This window comes from Vigna angularis, chromosome 1, assembly GCF_016808095.1.
Source record: "Vigna angularis cultivar LongXiaoDou No.4 chromosome 1, ASM1680809v1, whole genome shotgun sequence".
NCBI classification, from domain to species: Eukaryota; Viridiplantae; Streptophyta; class Magnoliopsida; order Fabales; family Fabaceae; genus Vigna; species Vigna angularis.
Window position 1 is genome coordinate 20869787 of NC_068970.1, and position 17997 is coordinate 20887783.

Genomic DNA, 17997 nt, shown 5'->3' on the forward strand with positions numbered 1-17997 from the left:
TTATTTGATTGTATGTGGTGCCATTTCTTTCATTTACATTGGTGAGGTTACTTGATTAGGTTACTTGATTGTAGGGGTTGAGAAAGGGTTTGCCACCATTGAATTTTTTTTGTAATCAATAGTAGCTTTGTCATCTGTCTCATAATATTCCTCTCATTCCTTAGTCTTAACTTAATGAATGAAGATGAGAGTAAGAAAAGAGTGTAAGAAAAGAAGAAAGAAGAGGAGAGAAAGGAAATAAAGAACCAACTCTAAGGTAGAGAGACAAATATAACTAAAATTTGATGAAAGATTCAATCATTTGCTATATATATACACATATATATATATATATATATATATATATATATATATATATATATATATATATATATATATATATATATATATATATATATATATATATATATATATATATATATATATATATATATGAATTTGTCCAATCATCGTCTTTAATAACGTGAACATGAACATCAATATAGTAGAAGAGATCACATTAAATTCTTTTGAAAAAAGAAGGACCGTATTAATTAAGTAAAAAATACATGAAAAATTACATTGAAAATTTGTTATAAATATTGAGACAAAAGTACTATAAATATTGTGAGTCTTTTTATTTATAATGTGATGGAATATGTATTTATTAAACAAATATAATATTTGTTTTTGAAGAAGAGATTAAATATTTAATAGTCTGAGTTATTCATATATTTTGTATATACAAGTCTAATTTCTATAAAATTAAATAAATTTTTCGTATTAAATTATTTCAAAAATTATATTTATTCTTAAACTAAATTATATAATATTTCATCGTCTACCATATGAAAGTGATGTAAAAGATTTATTAACCAATGATACATAACATACTTCAACTTTATTTTTATGATAAACACTGGACGTATCATTTATTAAAAGAAACATTTTACATACTTTTTATAAAGCATAAGATTTAAAAAATCAGACTTTTCAAATTAATTTAAAAAAGAAAAATATATTTTTGTAAAAAAAATGAAATGACTAAGACTTTATAGACCGTGTTGTCGTTAATACTGCCAAGTGGTCATTTGAGATGGAGAATAGTAGGCGGGATAAAGTGCTCGTACTACCCTCGTCACAGCCACAGCCACAGCATGGGACCCAGAGAGACCATATATCAGTCCAGGTAGACGGAGCACATCCATCACAGCCCTCACAGGCAGGTGATCCAATAGCAGTCACTGTTTGTTGCTCTTTGTTGAGGGCACTGCAGTGTCTTCATCGCAGGTCAAACTGCCACTGCCACTCAGATTGCCACGTTGTTTCCTTCCTCTTTCCTCGACTTGGTCTCTCTCCACAGACATCCTTTAAGCACCAATTTCATTTCCTCACTCATACTATTTTAATTCTTAATTTTAATTATTTATTTATCTTCCCTCTCACTTTCTCTCCTCTTTCCTTCAAACTCAGAATCTTCAACCTGGTAAATATGGTTCTTCTTTCTATTTTCAGTCCCAAGCTTCGCTTTCACTCAACATAGAATCTCTTCCTTTCTTGATATTTTTCCTTTCGTGGGTTGGTATCCTAATTGAATGCTTCCCCTGAGGCCTTAATCATCATCAATTCTGCGTTATTATCAGTTCTGCTTTATTAGTGGTTTTTTCTTTCTTTTTTTTCTTTTTGAAGTCTTCTGTCTCTCTCTCTCTCTGATCTTTTTGATGGGTGGGGCAGCACTTATGAAGGACATCGTCAACTGAACAAAAGTGGGACTTTTTGTTTTTGGAGATAATAAGAAAAGATAATTATGAACTCCGACACGTGCTACACTTTACTTTTAATAAAGTTTCTTAGGAACCGTTGCGTTTTGATGTTCGTCGTGCTTCTTGTCAATGGTAGAGCTGCACGAAAGCACTCTGAACTCTCTGAATTCTCCTTCACACGATCAACATAGTGGCGATTTCGCTGTTTTATCAAGTGCTCATTTGACGCCTCGTGGCTTTACTGTTTCAAAGATTATTTAATTATTGATGGTGGGTAGTGGCATGTTTGGAGTGTGTGATGATGATGGTTTGAAATTAATCAACTTGTCTCTGTTGCAAGGCTTCTTCTTATCGTCTTCGCTATAGAGGGTAATTCATTTCCCCCTCTTTCTTTGCCATTGTGTATTCCAAATTACTTTCAACCCTCACATTTTTTTTCATCTTATGTTCAAATTGTTTTCAGTATACTAAACTCATTTCATCTCATACAACGGATTATTTGTTTGCTCTCTTTGTCGTATTCCAAACTGGCTTCATTTCTTTTTTCAGCACTTTAATTTCAGTGTAAATTAGCTGAAAGATGAATCTTTTAGCTAATGATGATGCCATAAATTCACTTTATTGCCTGGGATATCCCAACTTGAATCCCGAAATCTTCTCTTTCTCTTCTTATGCTTACTTTCATATGGGTGTTTAACTGAGTTTTGAGATAATACTACCCGGGACACTCTTTTGTGGTTACTTCTTAGCTGTTGGCAAACAGTTTTGAATATTTCAGGAAAGGTATTACCCTAACTGCTGAAAACCATAAATTAATAGGTGTTAGTTAGGTATTTTGTACACGTTGTAGTTTCTCTTTAAAGCTCTGTGCATGATTTTGTATAAGAAGTGAACTAACTAGCTTAATGTTCTGTCCCTCTGTAGCTTAGGGTACTCTCCTGAATGGGAACTGATGGCAGTGAACTGGTAGAGACATTACCAAGTCCTTGCTCCTTTAAGGTACTGGAAAGAATTTAATTTAATTGTTATATTGAGGATGCTTTTACATTCAATTCTTATTAAATTGATACTGTTTGAATGGATTCAATTTTGATGAAGAGAATATAAAGCCTTTTACTCAGTCAATCCCTAAGTTATACTTTTCAAAATAATTGCCGTTTTTTCCTTTTTTTCTTGTATTTTGTTTGATCTAGAAGAAAAAGGCGCTGACTTTATAGTTTATCTTTTACTTTGAAGATATGTGGGTGTTTTCTAAAAGAAGAATGTTTGGTGGACACCCCAATGGAAGTCTATGTCCAGTCAGAGATAGAAATAGTGAGGAGAGAAGTGATAAATGTCATAGGTGATACTACATATAAAAATAGACTGATAGAGAAAAAATAGGGTATTAATTGAGTATTTGCACTATCGGGGTGTTAAAAATAATACTTCTTTTCAACTATTTTGCATACTGAAACCATGAATTTTATTGATTGTAATTCGTGTTTGAAGGTGCATCGTGGAATGTGCACGGAACTCAGGAAATTAGTTGCTAGAATCCTGCGGATAATTCCACGTATAGAAGAAGCACGCCCTTGCGGAATGCAGGCTCTGTGTTTGCTCAACAGTGCAATTCATAAAGCCGCACAACTCCTGATATACTGCTCTGAATCTAGTCAACTCTACCTGGTGTGTAGTTCTTATTTTTTCAGCTACATAAAGCTATATAGTGTTCTGTAATATGCATAAACAACTTGGGAAGGGGGATACCATTTCTTCGCGGGAGTTCAAATTTTTCAAACAAATTATCGTTAGTTGTACTATCATATCAAATTGAGTAAACATATGGAGAAACAAGTTTATTATGATGCATAGAAAATTATTGAGCAACTGCAGTTAGATATTATATAATCATTGATTATGTTAGTGGCAAGCTAATTCAGTTGGTTCTAATATCACTTTCAGGCAATGACAGGGGATTCCATACTCTCAAAATTTCAAAAGGCAAGACAATCGATAGTGAAAAACTTAGTCCAGATTCTGAATATGGTTCCCGTGATGTTGGCTGCAGAGGTTGGTCCGTTTTTATTTGTCCTGAATTGCTAAATGCCTACATGTGAATCAGACACTTCTTCTCATAATTAGTAAAATCCATTCGGTGATTAAATTAAATATAACCACACAGTGCTGAAGAATTTGTTTTCTAGTTGAATATTGCAGATGGTCGCATTATTGTTGATCTGAAATATCTGATATTTTGTTTTGTTTTATTCACTACATTGGCATAGTCTGTTTGTTACATCGTATATTTATTTGGAACTTCATTTTAATCCTTTGGTTTGGCATTGCAATGTCTCTTGCAGATTTCTCGACTAATTGGTGATCTTGAGTGTGTTACATTTGTCCTCGACTCAGCTGAAGTAGCAGCAGGAAAGGTTTTGAAAGAATTGCTCCAGCAAGATTCTTCAACATCAGATAACGATTCAGTGGAAGAATCTGAAACAAAACATTTTCAGTTTGTAGCAGCAAGACTTAATATTACATCCTCATCGGCCATCTTAATAGAGAAACGATCTATTCAGAAGTTGCTAAAAAAGCTCAAACCAGATGGTCGGCCAAAAGAGATTGTCTTGAAAAATCTTTTGTATCTCCTGCTAAAGAACAAAAAATACATCACCGGGGAACAAATTGAGGTCTATTTGCAAAGTGAAGGACCAATCACAACTCAGAACTCAGTTCATGAGTCTCAAAGAATCCTTCATGTCAAGTCAGAACCATACTTGAACTATGATCAGCATAGAACTCAGGCCAATGAGTTGGACAGAGTTACACCTCCTGAGGAATATACATGCCCAATATCTTTAAGGTTGATGTATGACCCTGTTGTCATTGCTTCAGGAGAAACATATGAAAGGATGTGGATACAAAGGTGGTTTGATGAGGGTAATACTATATGCCCAAAAACCAAAAAGAAACTGGATCATATGGCATTGACTCCAAATGTTGTCTTCAAGGACCTAATATTAAAGTGGTGTGAAACTAATGGAGTCTCCATTCCTGACCCGAGTAGACAAGTGCCACATTTGCACCCATGGGATGCTTCCTCCAATTCCATTAAGAGTTTTGGAAGTTCTTTGTATGATTTAAACTTCCAAATGGATCTTAGTAACGTGTCACTTGGATCTTTAGACACCAGTTATAAATCAGATTCCTCTCATTCTAATGCCAATCATGGCTTAGATTTGATATTGAACACGAGCAGTGCCAATTCTCGGAGGCACCAATCTCGTGCACGGATTCATGACGTTGATCTGATGCCTTTGTCTAAACTCCATGAACGTCGATGGGAATCTCAATGCCAACTTATTGAAGATATGAGAATAGATTTCAAATGCAATAACCATATCTTTTGCTCTGTGCCATCTGAGAATTTCATTGACCCACTCACGAGATTTCTGAGCTCTGCCTGTGAGAGGCATGATGTAAAAGCTCTGAGATCTGGAACTATATTGCTGTTGGAATTTCTGAAGTGCTGCCGGTACAATTTCTTTTTCCCTTGCAATTTGGTTCATAGTTCATTGTTGGCTATTTCGTTTAGCTTACATTTGTCTACTTTAATTTGTTACTTTGTGAGTTTTATAGAATTTTTAACAATTATCCGTTGAAAAGCAAGATTTACGTGGTGTAGAGTAATAAAGAAAGATACTGGAGTTTTTCTTCGATGTTAAAACTCATTCCAAATCCATGGTCAATACCTTGAGATTATTGTTTCATTCAATCTTGAATATTTATACTCGTATATTTGATGGATTTGCTTCCTAAAAGCAGGAAAAAAGCGTTTTCAATTTAAAATTGCCGTCCCTGTTTTGTTATTGGAATGACTTCTTTGTGGTTTTCATGTAGCAATGGTATGACCAATTTAACTGAAGATACATGCATTATGTTGGCAAGTCTTCTTGACACAGAAGTGATTGGTGAAGCTCTTACCATAATGGAAGAGCTGAAAGGAAATTGGTATGAGAAAGCTAACATTGGAGCTTCCACTTTACTCACTTCTGTTTCAAAGATCCTTGATTTTGGTAGCAAGCAGTTCCAAGGAAAATCTATTAAAATAATGCTTAATTTTTCATCCAATAGTCAAATGTGTGCCTACATGATATCTCTCGGGTGCATCCCAAAATTACTGCAATTTTTTGGAGACAAAACCCTTTCGAGAGACTGTATACATATTTTGAAAAACCTTAGTGAGACTGAAGAGGGTAAGGTTACTGTGGTTGAAACAAAAGGATGCATATATTCTGTGGTTGAAATACTTGGGACTGGCAGTGACGAGGAAAAAGAACCGGCACTGCTTATTCTACTCTCTTTATGCTCTCAACGAGTGGAATACTGTCAGATGGTTATGGATGAGGGAATTATTCCTTCTCTTGTCGACATCTCCAATTCAGGAAGTGACATGGCAAAGGCTTATGCGCTTGAACTACTCCGTCTTTTAAAGGAAGACAGAGAGTTTGAGAATGAAGACTGTTATGAGCCAAAATTCAACGCCTCTCAAGAATCTACAAATCGCTATGAAGAAAAGAAATCATCAAAGAAACCTTCTATTTTGAAGAGATTGTCAATCTTCTCAAAATCAAGTTCAGTTGCACCAAATAACAAGAGATGAAAATGAGTTTCCATGCATTTTGACCTTTTCCTGCATACCTTCCAGAACCTTTTTTGGGTGGGGACTACAGATTATGTGTCTGATAGGAGACATTTTAAATTTCTAGATGGCAGATAGGATTTTTAGATAGGCTCCTTGAATATTTGTGGTGAGTATAGTTCAAGCCTTTTTGCACTCAATGCCAAATCTCGTCTTGAAGCATGTGTGGCCTGCTGCATAATTTTGTTCAGTAACTGCCAACTGTATAAAGTAGTGTTTTTTCTTCTGGTGTCTAGTTATTTTGGCATGTCAAGTCAGGGATAGAGGACATAAGTGAGTCGTTCTGCTTTTTCTCCTCTCCTTTGAAGATGTTTAAAGGGATGTTTTTGGCTTGTAACTTGGTGGTCTTGCATTGAGCTGCCTTTCCATTTTATATTGTATATCAAACAAAATATGTTTTGAGAACGAAATATAAAATAAGCAAAATATAATTTCATTATTTCACAACTTTATAATTTTATAATTTTATAGTTTTATAGTTTCATAATTTTATAATATATTTTTTTTAATTTCATAATTTTATAGTATTATAATTTTATATTCTATAAATTTATAATTTTAATTTTAAATATAAAAATGAGAAATCTATGTAATAATTGTAACATCTCATTTTTAATAGCAAAATACTACTAAAATGAGATATTACATATATGAAAATTGAACTTCTATAAGAAAACAAACCTACGAAGGATAAGATCTACGACTTTCCAACTGTTTCACCCTTACCTCTTACAAAAACAACTAAAAAGACAATCTTTCTAAGCTCACAATATTAAAGTGATCATCGCAAAGAGAAAACAACATACAACAAACAACACTAAAGCAAGGGTAAACTAGAATACAAATAATTAAAGACATATTAATACATATTAAACATTCACCTAAGATACACAGAACACATCAAACCAAACAAACACTTTATGTATGACCACATTTTGACTTGACCATCTGGATTAGTACGAATATTGAGCTATGACAGTTCATGCACTGGTTATGGTGAAACAGTTGGCCCACCCGAAGCTACCACACAAGGTTAGTTTATTATCACTCGCTTTAGCTCAATGTAAAGTCCCTAGACTAGGACCTCCTGCTATTCTCACGACATGTCTCATCCTTCTTTACTTGAGAATGGGTGACCATTAGAATGTCAGGATGAACTCTAAGACTAAGCTTCCCATATTCATACTTATAATACTTGAAACCACCGCTGAGAAGTTCCTCCTTGGAACTCTCTTCCATACCTTTGAAACCATTGAGATCACTTGATGGAAGCAGCCTCCACGTTCAAGACTGGAGCGGCTCCTTGGACAGAATGACGCAGCGGAATGAAGAATGGTTTGAAGGAGTTCGGCGCATGCAAGGTGTTTGTCAGAATGCGTGACAGTGTTTGGATGTGTGTGTGAGGTAGAGTTCTAACTCAGATGGCCTTCCAACGGGGAAGGGAGCTAGAGGGAGACAAGCTAAAATAGCTTTAAGCAATGAACTTGAGAGAATGGCTGGATTTCAGCAGCATTTCATTATCAAACTCAAGTTACCTTTACAAGTGATTTGGCTTCTCTTTTATAGATGAAGAGAAACTTGCCTAGCAAGCTACTGGACATATTAGCAATGTACATGAAGCTCTATAAGAAGTGTGCAGGAGAAGCTATACAGCTGGCCATATGTTCCATACGGTAAACATTGAAAACATGCTTTAAAAGAAAGTGGAAACGCTGGTTTGCTTGGTTGGTCGTATGTTGTATATCAGCTTTGCTTTTCCAATCCAAAAAGCACTTCCTTTCTTCCTTTCTTTACCTCCTTTGCTTCCCTTAGTTCACCAAGCTTCTTTGGTTGATTGGCTATGGTTTTCCACTCTTATTAGTGACCTACAAAACAAGGTAAATGTATTTAGTTAAAGAAAACATTCTAAGACTTAGAAAGAAAATATTAAGTCCTTTATTCAACTTCCCTTTCTTGGTCTTAGAGTAAAGTTGATACTTCTTTAGATGGAAAGTCCCTAAAGGGGTTGCCATCATTCCCTCCCTCTTTAAAAACGATTTGTCCTCAAATCGGGAAGAAAGAAAGAAGCACAACTTTGGTTTTTATGTTCCTCCGGGATCAAAAATATATCTACAAAAGATTGAAAAAATGAGTATGATGAAGAAGATGTAAACAAAGATAAGAAGACAAAAGAAAGGTCTTGTATTTTTGAAAAAGATTTTCAGAAATTTAGGCTTGGAAAAATGGAAAATTCCATAGTCCCAAGTTATTGGATTTTTATCTTGAGTTACTTGTTTACACAAAGGTAACATTAACTCAAGGTTTGAATTGCCATATTTTGAAAAGGATGGCACAGAATATGGGATGGCAATTGATTTAAAAGATAAATGAATAATGGAAGAGTGCACAATAAATGGAAAAGAAGTAAAGAATGAGAACCCTTCCCTTTTAGGTTCCATGGTGATGGTAAGAGTAGGAGTTGCCAGCATTAGCAAGAGCTCCTTCTCTTTACTTTCCTCTGCTTTCTTCATTTCTTCTTCTCTTTTCTTTTCCTCTTTCCTTGTCTCTCTTTCCTTACTCTCTTCTTCTTCTTTCTCTCTTTCTTGTCTCTCTTCTTCTTCTCTCTCTCTTTCTTGTCTCTCAACATCTCTTTTTAGCTTTAATTCTATTTGCTTAGCTTGCACCTCCTTAAGGTTAATCTTAAATTCTAGTTCTCTAATAAGGAAACCATTATCATTTAAGCTTTCAAGAAATATTTTTCCTTTTTCAATGTAATCTCTCAAGAATTGGAGGTTTCTCTTAATAGTTGAAGGTACAAACTCTTTTCTCATGCAAGATTTTAATTCAGACCAATTATGAATGGGAGATTTTCTACCTATCCTAACATGATATTGTCTCTCATCCCACCACTCTCTTACTTGCATTTCAAATCTAGATGTGTAGAGACTAAGGACATAAGATTCACTATTGCTAGAATGAAAATAGGATTCAGGTTTACTTTTTCTAGCAATAAATGGATGCATGTCATTAATGTCCTTTTCCCAAGTTAGGTATGTTAATGCACCAATATCCGCACCAAAGTATGGAATATTTGCCCTAGCTTGTTTATACAATTCACCCTCAATCCGAACAAATTCATGAAAGGAACAAGTCCTTCTTCTAGCTTCATCAAGTTTTCTTTTAATTTCTTTGAAACTAATGGATTGATCAAAACTAGAAAACCAAGAGGACCTATATGAACAAGAAGACGGATAAGAAGTATAACAAGACATCAAAAACTTTTTTTTTTTTTTTGATTTTTATGAAGGATTTCTAGAAAGATTCTAGAGGTAAAATGAACCAAATAGCTCCCAGGAAGGAGAGGTGAGTCACAAATGGACAAGCTTAAGAACCTTGTCCTTCCTAGCCAGAGTGTCTTTGGTTGTTTCTTACCTTAGTGTCTAGGTAGAAATCTGTCAAAACTTTTTAAATGCAAGAATGCTATGTACCTAGAAACCAAATGAAGGTTTATCTAAATGAAACGTGCTCCTATGTATCACGGAGACTTAAAACATAAAATTCAGCAAGCAATGTAAAGTAAAGCAAATGGAAATGAATGAGACACGACCCTAAGTGAAAGTGCAAGTGACACTTGGAGCCACTTGACACACTTTCACACTAAGAAGTGGAAACTAACCTATTACAATGTTTGATGGTGCACTTGGAATTGCTTGAAAAACATTTTTCCAAGTCACTTTAAGTTGAAAATGAATACAAAATTGAAAGAATTTACAAAGGTTCCGTGATACCAATCCAAATTTACAATTGAAAATTGTGGAAAAAATGGAACAAAAACTAAGTGTAGCTGCTGTTTCAGATTGTTGGACTGTCAAAAATGGTGTGTTTTTGCTACTACCATGGTGCTAGAACAGCAAGGATAAAGTGCTCTTGGAGTCCAAGCTTTTGGCCACTTTAACAAGTCTTCCACTCCCTAAGATGCTACCCCTTTGGAGAGCAATCTGGATGTTTAAGACTTCACCACAGCATCACACCAAGCCAAACAAATCAGCAACAAAAAGTTAGCAGAAGTCTTGCAGTGCACCAGATTTTTCAGTGAAAATTAACTTGACAGCACAATGAAAAGCCAAGAAAGTTGAATTTTAATAAATTTGGGGCTGGAAACAGAGATAACACTCAAAAGGAACCTAAGATAGGGTCTAGAACAGATGAAACAAGGAAGAAAAGACTCAAAACAGTGAGTGAATCGTGTGCAATGTAAGTGTTTGATGGAAATTCCAAAGTGTTTGACAAAATGCCACAAAGAGATGCAGATTTTGTGTTTTCTGGATTTTGACTGTCAAAACTGGATTGCAGGGGTGTACTTGCCTTTTTCTGATTGTTTTACACTTGTGTAAGCATTGGTAATTAATTGGAAACCAAATCCCCAGCTTTTGCCAATCCAATTTGCAAATTGAGAATTTTTAAGTGTAGAAAACAGCAAAGAAATGCATGCTGCACCAAAATTGTGGCTGGAAAAATGGAACAGCAGTATTCAAAATGAGTTTCAGTGATGAAAATGATCAAATGACACTTCAAAGAAGTTTGTATCATCAAATGGAATATGTTCAAACACTTAAACAGCAAAGGTAAAGGTCATCTCAAAATTTGACTGGTTTACTTTCAAATTTAACCAAATTTGATGACTGAAATTGTGATTTGATACAAAGGCTGGAAAATGACCATTTGCACAGTAACAACAGGTTTGAAATGGTGAAATAAACTTGCATACACTTTGAAAATGCACTTGCAGAGACAGATTCACAAAATCACAGCAGCTGAAGCCAAAAATGCAGCAAAGTTTGGTGGTTTACAGAGGAAATCTGCATATAGGCTTCTTAATGACCATTTGAACAGTAGAACAAGTTTGAAATGGTCAAGTATACTTGCACAAACAATCCAACACCACAGAGGCACATAGATTCTCAAAATCACTCTAATAGTTGCCAAAATATGCAGAAAATTGGACAAAACTGCACCAGAAATTAAAATGCATCAGAGTCAAAGCTGGATGGATCAACAATCATGCAAGAAAGGTCCTAAACAACTAGATCTAACCGTAGATTATCAGCTAGAGGAACTTTAAACACCAAAGATGCATCAAAGACAACAAGCACGGTGCAAAAAAAACTTGAGAAAACTGTGACAGTGACTGGAAAATCAGATTTAAAACAACTCAACTACTCATTTGGCAATTCTGTGATTAACATGAGGTGCTATCATTTGAGACATGTTTAGAAACATTAAACAAACTTGTGCAGAGCTATAGTGACAACAATTCTGGACAGAAACAGCATCGACCACATCAAACCAGAAATTTAATTTTGATGCAGAATTGTGAAACAGTGACAGCACAAGCTACTGAAAGTAGGCAACTAAGGTATGCATTTTGCATTTTATTGATTAATAAAAGTTGCTACTACTAGAAACATGTTTAACAACAGTAAACACACTTGCACCAAGGTTCAAAACCACAGATTATGACCAGAAACAGTGAGCACAACTTGAAACAGTGAAGAATTTTGATGCAGATTTTTGAGACTGGAAACAATGTTTGCACTGCTAGTAGCTCCAATGATCAAAGCTGGACATTAAGCCATTGCTTATATGATCAACATATAGCTAGCAAATGCATTGGCCACACTTAAACAACAAAGAAATAATGCTGGAACAGAAGCAAAGACTAGACAGAATTAAAACTGCAGTAAATTCTGCACATGACTGACAAAACAGAAAATGATGATTAAGTTGGATTCAAACTAAAATTAAAGAAGTTGCACCGATTAAAATGGAAAACAAACACTAAGGAACAGTGAATGAGGACAAACATCCACTACAATCACGAAATCAAACAATAGAAGTGAGAAAGAAAAAAAAATTCAAACAGTGGCAAATACTGGAACAGCACATGACAGAAGTGAGAGATGACTGAAAAAGTGACTTATCTCTTGGAGACTTGCGTGGAGAACCTGGCTCTGATACCAAATGATGGAAGCAGCCTCCACGTTCAAGACTGGAGCGGCTCCTTGGACAGAATGACGCAGCGGAATGAAGAATGGTTTGAAGGAGTTCGGCGCATGCAAGGTGTTTGTCAGAATGCGTGACAGTGTTTGGATGTGTGTGTGAGGTAGAGTTCTAACTCAGATGGCCTTCCAACGGGGAAGGGAGCTAGAGGGAGACAAGCTAAAATAGCTTTAAGCAATGAACTTGAGAGAATGGCTGGATTTCAGCAGCATTTCATTATCAAACTCAAGTTACCTTTACAAGTGATTTGGCTTCTCTTTTATAGATGAAGAGAAACTTGCCTAGCAAGCTACTGGACATATTAGCAATGTACATGAAGCTCTATAAGAAGTGTGCAGGAGAAGCTATACAGCTGGCCATATGTTCCATACGGTAAACATTGAAAACATGCTTTAAAAGAAAGTGGAAACGCTGGTTTGCTTGGTTGGTCGTATGTTGTATATCAGCTTTGCTTTTCCAATCCAAAAAGCACTTCCTTTCTTCCTTTCTTTACCTCCTTTGCTTCCCTTAGTTCACCAAGCTTCTTTGGTTGATTGGCTATGGTTTTCCACTCTTATTAGTGACCTACAAAACAAGGTAAATGTATTTAGTTAAAGAAAACATTCTAAGACTTAGAAAGAAAATATTAGGTCCTTTATTCAACTTCCCTTTCTTGGTCTTAGAGTAAAGTTGATACTTCTTTAGATGGAAAGTCCCTAAAGGGGTTGCCATCATCACTTCACATTCACATAGGACACCAATACATGAGATTATTGATCATACATTAAAAAAATAACAACACTCGTACAAGTCATCAAAAATTACACAATAACACAATTTCTTTAAGGCATCTTATTACCGACATTTAAGTAAGGAAAACAACTTTGAAACCCTCACCAACAGCTTCAGAAGGGTCTAACCCCCCTCCCCCCCCCCCCCCCCAAACGACCTAAAGAACGTCCCAATCGGACATCAAGAACCCTGAAAACTCTCCAAAACTGCTGCAGGGGTGCTCGGGGGGCGCCCGGACGCGAGCCGCACGGAAATGAGGGGCGCTTGGGCGCACCCGAGCCCCATACCAGTTGATAGCAACTTCGAAATTGGATTTTGATGAACTTGGAACTTCTTCTAATGATCAAAGGGGTTTTCTAAACATTATAATTGATGGGAAAACACATTTATAAGTAGAAGAATAATCCATTTGATCATTAAACCAAAGACAAGGTGTATCAAAACAATTTTTGACACTCCAAAAGCACTTAAACTCGGATTTTCACCTTCTACACCAAACTTTTGCAACCTAACAATTTGAACAAGTTCTAATTGACTCAATAACAGATTATAAATCATCACCTATAGCCCAGAACTTCTAATTTAGAATCTCACTTGTCAAAACCCCTAAAACTAGACTAAATCAAGTCAAATTCAACCTATTAATTATCAAGTGATCTTGTATAAAAATTTCTACCATTCTCAAGGTGCAAACAAGTTTTAAATACCCCCAACAACAGATTCAAAGGTTTAGTTTAAATCCTACTCCCTTCCATTAGGTTTTAGTTATTCAAAACCTCTAAAATTGAATCTAATACCATGCAAAACTCAACATTTCAACTACTAATTCATTTTATCTCATATTTCCATTAACTAAGAACTTAGACAAGTTTCAAATGACCTCGTGACAATAACAAAAGAGTTCCCATAACATTTTCATACCTATTTCTAATTTTCACTAACCAAAACCCCTCCTTTTTAAGCTTGAAATCTAAGTAACTTGATCAATAATTTCAACAACTACTAGAATTCTGTTTCAACAATAAAATACCCTTATTACACACAATTACAACAATATCCAGTAGCAATCATTTTATCGTACCGATTACACTAACACCATATCATCAAAACACCAATTTAACATACATCAAATTTACCCAATCACACCAATTTGTATTAAAACATCTATAAATTATAGAAACACTAAATTTAAACTACCATTACAACTACGAAAAGATTTAGTTTCCCTTACCACACAAGAAACAACACCAACTCAAATAACGCTCCGCCGTTTACTTGAACCGTAGGGAATATCTAGATGAATCTACGAAACACCAAATTGAAAACGGATAGAGTCCTTAGAATTCTAAATGAACCAAGAATGAGTAGGAGAGACATGATTACACATGTAACAGTATCATATTCTCCTAAAACAGATTTGGAACGGAAGGAGAAAAAGAGAGTAAAAACTTACTTGCTCTATTACAAAAACTGATCGGATATGAAATTAGACTTCGTCGTCGTGATCAATTAGGCACTTTCTGGTCGTCAAATAGATTACTCAGGAGTTAGAAAACTCTAGAAAAATGATTTATAAAGAGATGATAAATTTTAAAATAATAAAATTTATTTATAACAAAATTATTTATTATTAAATCAATATTAAAATAACTGATTCTCATTATTTTTAAACTATCATCACTTATAAACTATCATTTTTGAAATCTTACAATAATGGTATATGTAACAAAATATTATATAACATAAAGAGTCTTACGACTGTATAATTACATCATATAAATAATAACAAGTTTAACGACAAGAAGTTGGTTGAAAAGTTTTAAATGATTGAACATTTAATAAATAATAAAAAATTAATTGAAAGTTCTTAAATTTATTAAAAAAATTAAATCATATTTAAATTTAAAAGCTATAAATATATCGAACTTATGAAAAATTTATGACAAATAAAGTTAAATAACAATATAAATTTTATTAGTTAGACTAAAGTTGATTTCATATTCCTCTATAGATTATTAAACAACTTTTTCTATTTTAAAAGTAAGTTAAAATATATTTTTAATTAATTAATTATAAGTGAAAATTAATTTTTTTTAATCTTGATTTAATTTAATTTCTTAACTTTAAAATACGTAAATTTAGAAATGATAGTATTTGAATTATTTTTTTTCTTAAAAAATACGGTTTGATTAAATCTACGTAATTCTAAATATAAAAAACTAACCTAGTAAAAAAGATTAATTCTAATTTTTACTTAAATAACTAAAGACATATTTAAATTTTAAAAACTATTTTAATCATTTTGCTATCAAAATATTTTACTTTTATTTTTAGATCTAATTTTTTAAACAATTGAACTTTTTTTACCATACAGGACAGATACAATCCAAAATTAAATTTTCAAAACCACGTCCTAATTTCAGTTTTTAAAAATTTAAAAACTTAAACTAAAAGGTCGTCTTTTTCGTTGTGTTCTTGTTCAATTCATCACTTGCGTTCTCTTCCGGCTGAAGAAGCTTGAAAAATAAAAGAAGAGAGAGGTAGGGTTTTCTGAGGTTTCTGAAATGGCAGCAGAATCATCAGAGGGCGAAGAAGAAACGAAGTTGAGCGGAGGAAACCAATTGTTGACGGTAGATGATGATTTAACGGAGATGGGGAAAAAGGCCGCTTGGAGTGTCAGTTCTTGCAAACCCGGTAACGGTGTTTCCTCCCTCCGTGACGATAATCTCGAAACCTATTGGCAGTAACTCCTTCACTTGCTCACACTCCCTTTCTCTTATCCTCGCCCGCATTCTCAATCTCGCTTTCCGTGTTTTCAGATCCGACGGAGCGCAACCCCATTTGGTTAACATTCAGTTTCAGAAGAAAGTGAGACTTCAAGTACGTACACGGCACACCCCTCTTGTAAACAAAATATAATTATAATAAGTGCTAAATTTTTAATCTTTTTTATTGTTGCAGCTAATTGTACTGTACGTGGATTTCAAGTTGGACGAGAGTTACACGCCGAGCAAAGTTTCCATCCGTGCCGGTGATGGGTTTCACAACTTGAAGGTAATTTTATTGGTTTGGGTTTGATTGGGAGGGTTGATTTGGTTGTTATGATTGTTGATGAATAATGGGTTTGGGAACATTTGTAGGAGATTAAGACCGTGGAACTTGTGAAGCCAACTGGGTGGGTCTATCTATCGTTGTCTGGAGTTGATCCTAGGTAAGTGTTCTTCTGTCATTTTGTGGAGTGTTTTTTTTTTTTTCAAATGGGGGACATGATAGTATATAGTAGGGAATTTAAGGGAACCTCGTGAAAGTGAAGAAACTAATAAACCATATCTGTTATTTTGTGTCTATCTGAATAAATTTCTCTATAAAGAACTTAAAAAAAAAATGAAATAGATTTTTACAAGAGGTAAAACTAGCTTAAGTAGGATACAGCTAAGGTGTCATGTGATCCATGTAATTTGACAAATCTTGTGTCGAGGGATTAATAGTCTCCTCTGTTAGTCAGACTTGGGGTGGCAATGATTTTCCACTTATAGAGTTAAGGTGTCATGTGATCCATGTAATTGACTTCATCTCGTAGGATACAGCTACTGTTGTATTGTTGGAGTGATAAGATCAACATGGACCGTGCATTTTTATTAAATTGCGTTTGAGGCAATACGCTGTGCCTACTTCCTAGTGGTCTTCTGAAGAAGTGATTGAATTCTTGGCTTTTGTTGCTGAAATCTTACTGATTTTTCTTTGAATTCTTACTCCTTATATATCTGGATTTATGTTCAAGGTTTGAGGATGTTTTATTCCGATTGTGAACTGAGAAATTAGATAGGATAGGAACGTTGTCATGCTACTTGAAGATGTTTTTGTTGGTACGTCTGAAGGCAATAATCAGTTCTTGTTTCATTTCATTTGTTGAACCACTGGATTGTCTTTAATTGTTACTCTGAAATTGATAATGTGAATGAAGCCTCAATGGTTGTAATGTAACCAAAGTAATGTAATGTAACTTAAGGATTTCTTCTCCATGATATCAACATACTTTTTTAATAGAATCTTGTAATTGCCTTTCCCCAATCACAGGGATACCTTTGTGAACACTTTCATGTTGCAAATTGCTGTATTGTCAAACCATCTCAATGGAAGAGATACTCATGTGCGGCAAATCAAAGTTTATGGGCCTCGACCGTGAGTCTCCTTTTACTTTTGAAACAATTACTTGGATACAGTTATAAATTTATTAATCAACGTTTTTCTATGTAACCATGTTGCAGGAATCCAATTCCACACCAGCCATTTCAATTTACTTCAAGGGAGTTTATCACCTACTCTTCCATAAGATGAGAGTTTACGGAAAGAGTTAATGAAGAAACCTGGCTTTAAATCAAAGGGTGCTGCTCATTAAGTGATTATATTATTTGGAATGTCTGAAACCAAATCACTACTGACCGAAATTGCAAGTAGATTTCACTTCAATATTCTTAAAAATTGTCAGCTGCATATGAGGCCATCAGTAATTCAGTACCCTGTGTCTGGCACATATTTATATTTTGTTTTACTTGTGCTAGTGCTCTATAGTAGAAGCTGCAGTTTCGGCTATCACTAGATATTTTCCTTGTGGTTTGTGTTGTATTAGTTTTTCTGTTTCATAGTCAGTTAGTTTGTATCAGTTTTCAGTTTTACAGAGTCTTATATAAACTCTATTCTGTGTACTTTATTCAGTTTTTAATACAATGAGAAATTATACACCATCTAAAAACTAAGATA

General features: G+C 34.5%; 2 protein-coding genes across 5 annotated transcripts; both read left to right on the forward strand.

Moving 5' to 3' along the window:
• Window positions 1-1205: 1205 nt before the first annotated feature.
• On the forward strand, window positions 1206-6865 carry LOC108347572 (U-box domain-containing protein 5). 4 transcript variants are annotated; one of them, XM_017586924.2, is made up of 7 exons: window positions 1206-2111; window positions 2292-2525; window positions 2667-2741; window positions 3234-3410; window positions 3687-3794; window positions 4085-5259; window positions 5625-6865. In XM_017586924.2, exons 3-7 carry the CDS (start codon window positions 2685-2687, stop codon window positions 6385-6387), a joined length of 2280 nt encoding a protein of 759 aa, XP_017442413.1. In that variant the 5' UTR covers window positions 1206-2111; window positions 2292-2525; window positions 2667-2684; the 3' UTR covers window positions 6388-6865. The 4 variants fall into 4 exon arrangements, with proteins under 4 accessions (XP_017442413.1, XP_017442395.1, XP_017442404.1 ...); XM_017586906.2 differs by having other exon boundaries at window positions 1206-2525; XM_017586915.2 differs by lacking the exon at window positions 2292-2525.
• An 8828-nt stretch (window positions 6866-15693) lies between these two features.
• On the forward strand, window positions 15694-17997 carry LOC108335206 (anaphase-promoting complex subunit 10). Its single transcript, XM_017571172.2, has 6 exons — window positions 15694-15979; window positions 16056-16116; window positions 16198-16290; window positions 16377-16447; window positions 17314-17418; window positions 17505-17997. Exons 1-6 carry the CDS (start codon window positions 15801-15803, stop codon window positions 17572-17574), a joined length of 579 nt encoding a protein of 192 aa, XP_017426661.1. The 5' UTR covers window positions 15694-15800; the 3' UTR covers window positions 17575-17997.

Bases quoted from the DNA above. Each gene is read 5' to 3' on its own strand.
- LOC108335206 (XM_017571172.2), top strand. From the start codon at position 15,801: ATGGCAGCAGAATCATCAGAGGGCGAAGAAGAAACGAAGTTGAGCGGA. The intron at 16,448-17,313 runs GTAAGTGTTCTT...CCCCAATCACAG, and splicing joins TTGTCTGGAGTTGATCCTAG to GGATACCTTTGTGAACACTT. The intron at 17,419-17,504 runs GTGAGTCTCCTT...ACCATGTTGCAG, and splicing joins AAAGTTTATGGGCCTCGACC to GAATCCAATTCCACACCAGC.
- LOC108347572 (XM_017586906.2), top strand. From the start codon at position 2,685: ATGGGAACTGATGGCAGTGAACTGGTAGAGACATTACCAAGTCCTTGC. The intron at 2,742-3,233 runs GTACTGGAAAGA...TCGTGTTTGAAG, and splicing joins CAAGTCCTTGCTCCTTTAAG to GTGCATCGTGGAATGTGCAC. The intron at 3,411-3,686 runs GTGTGTAGTTCT...TATCACTTTCAG, and splicing joins AATCTAGTCAACTCTACCTG to GCAATGACAGGGGATTCCAT.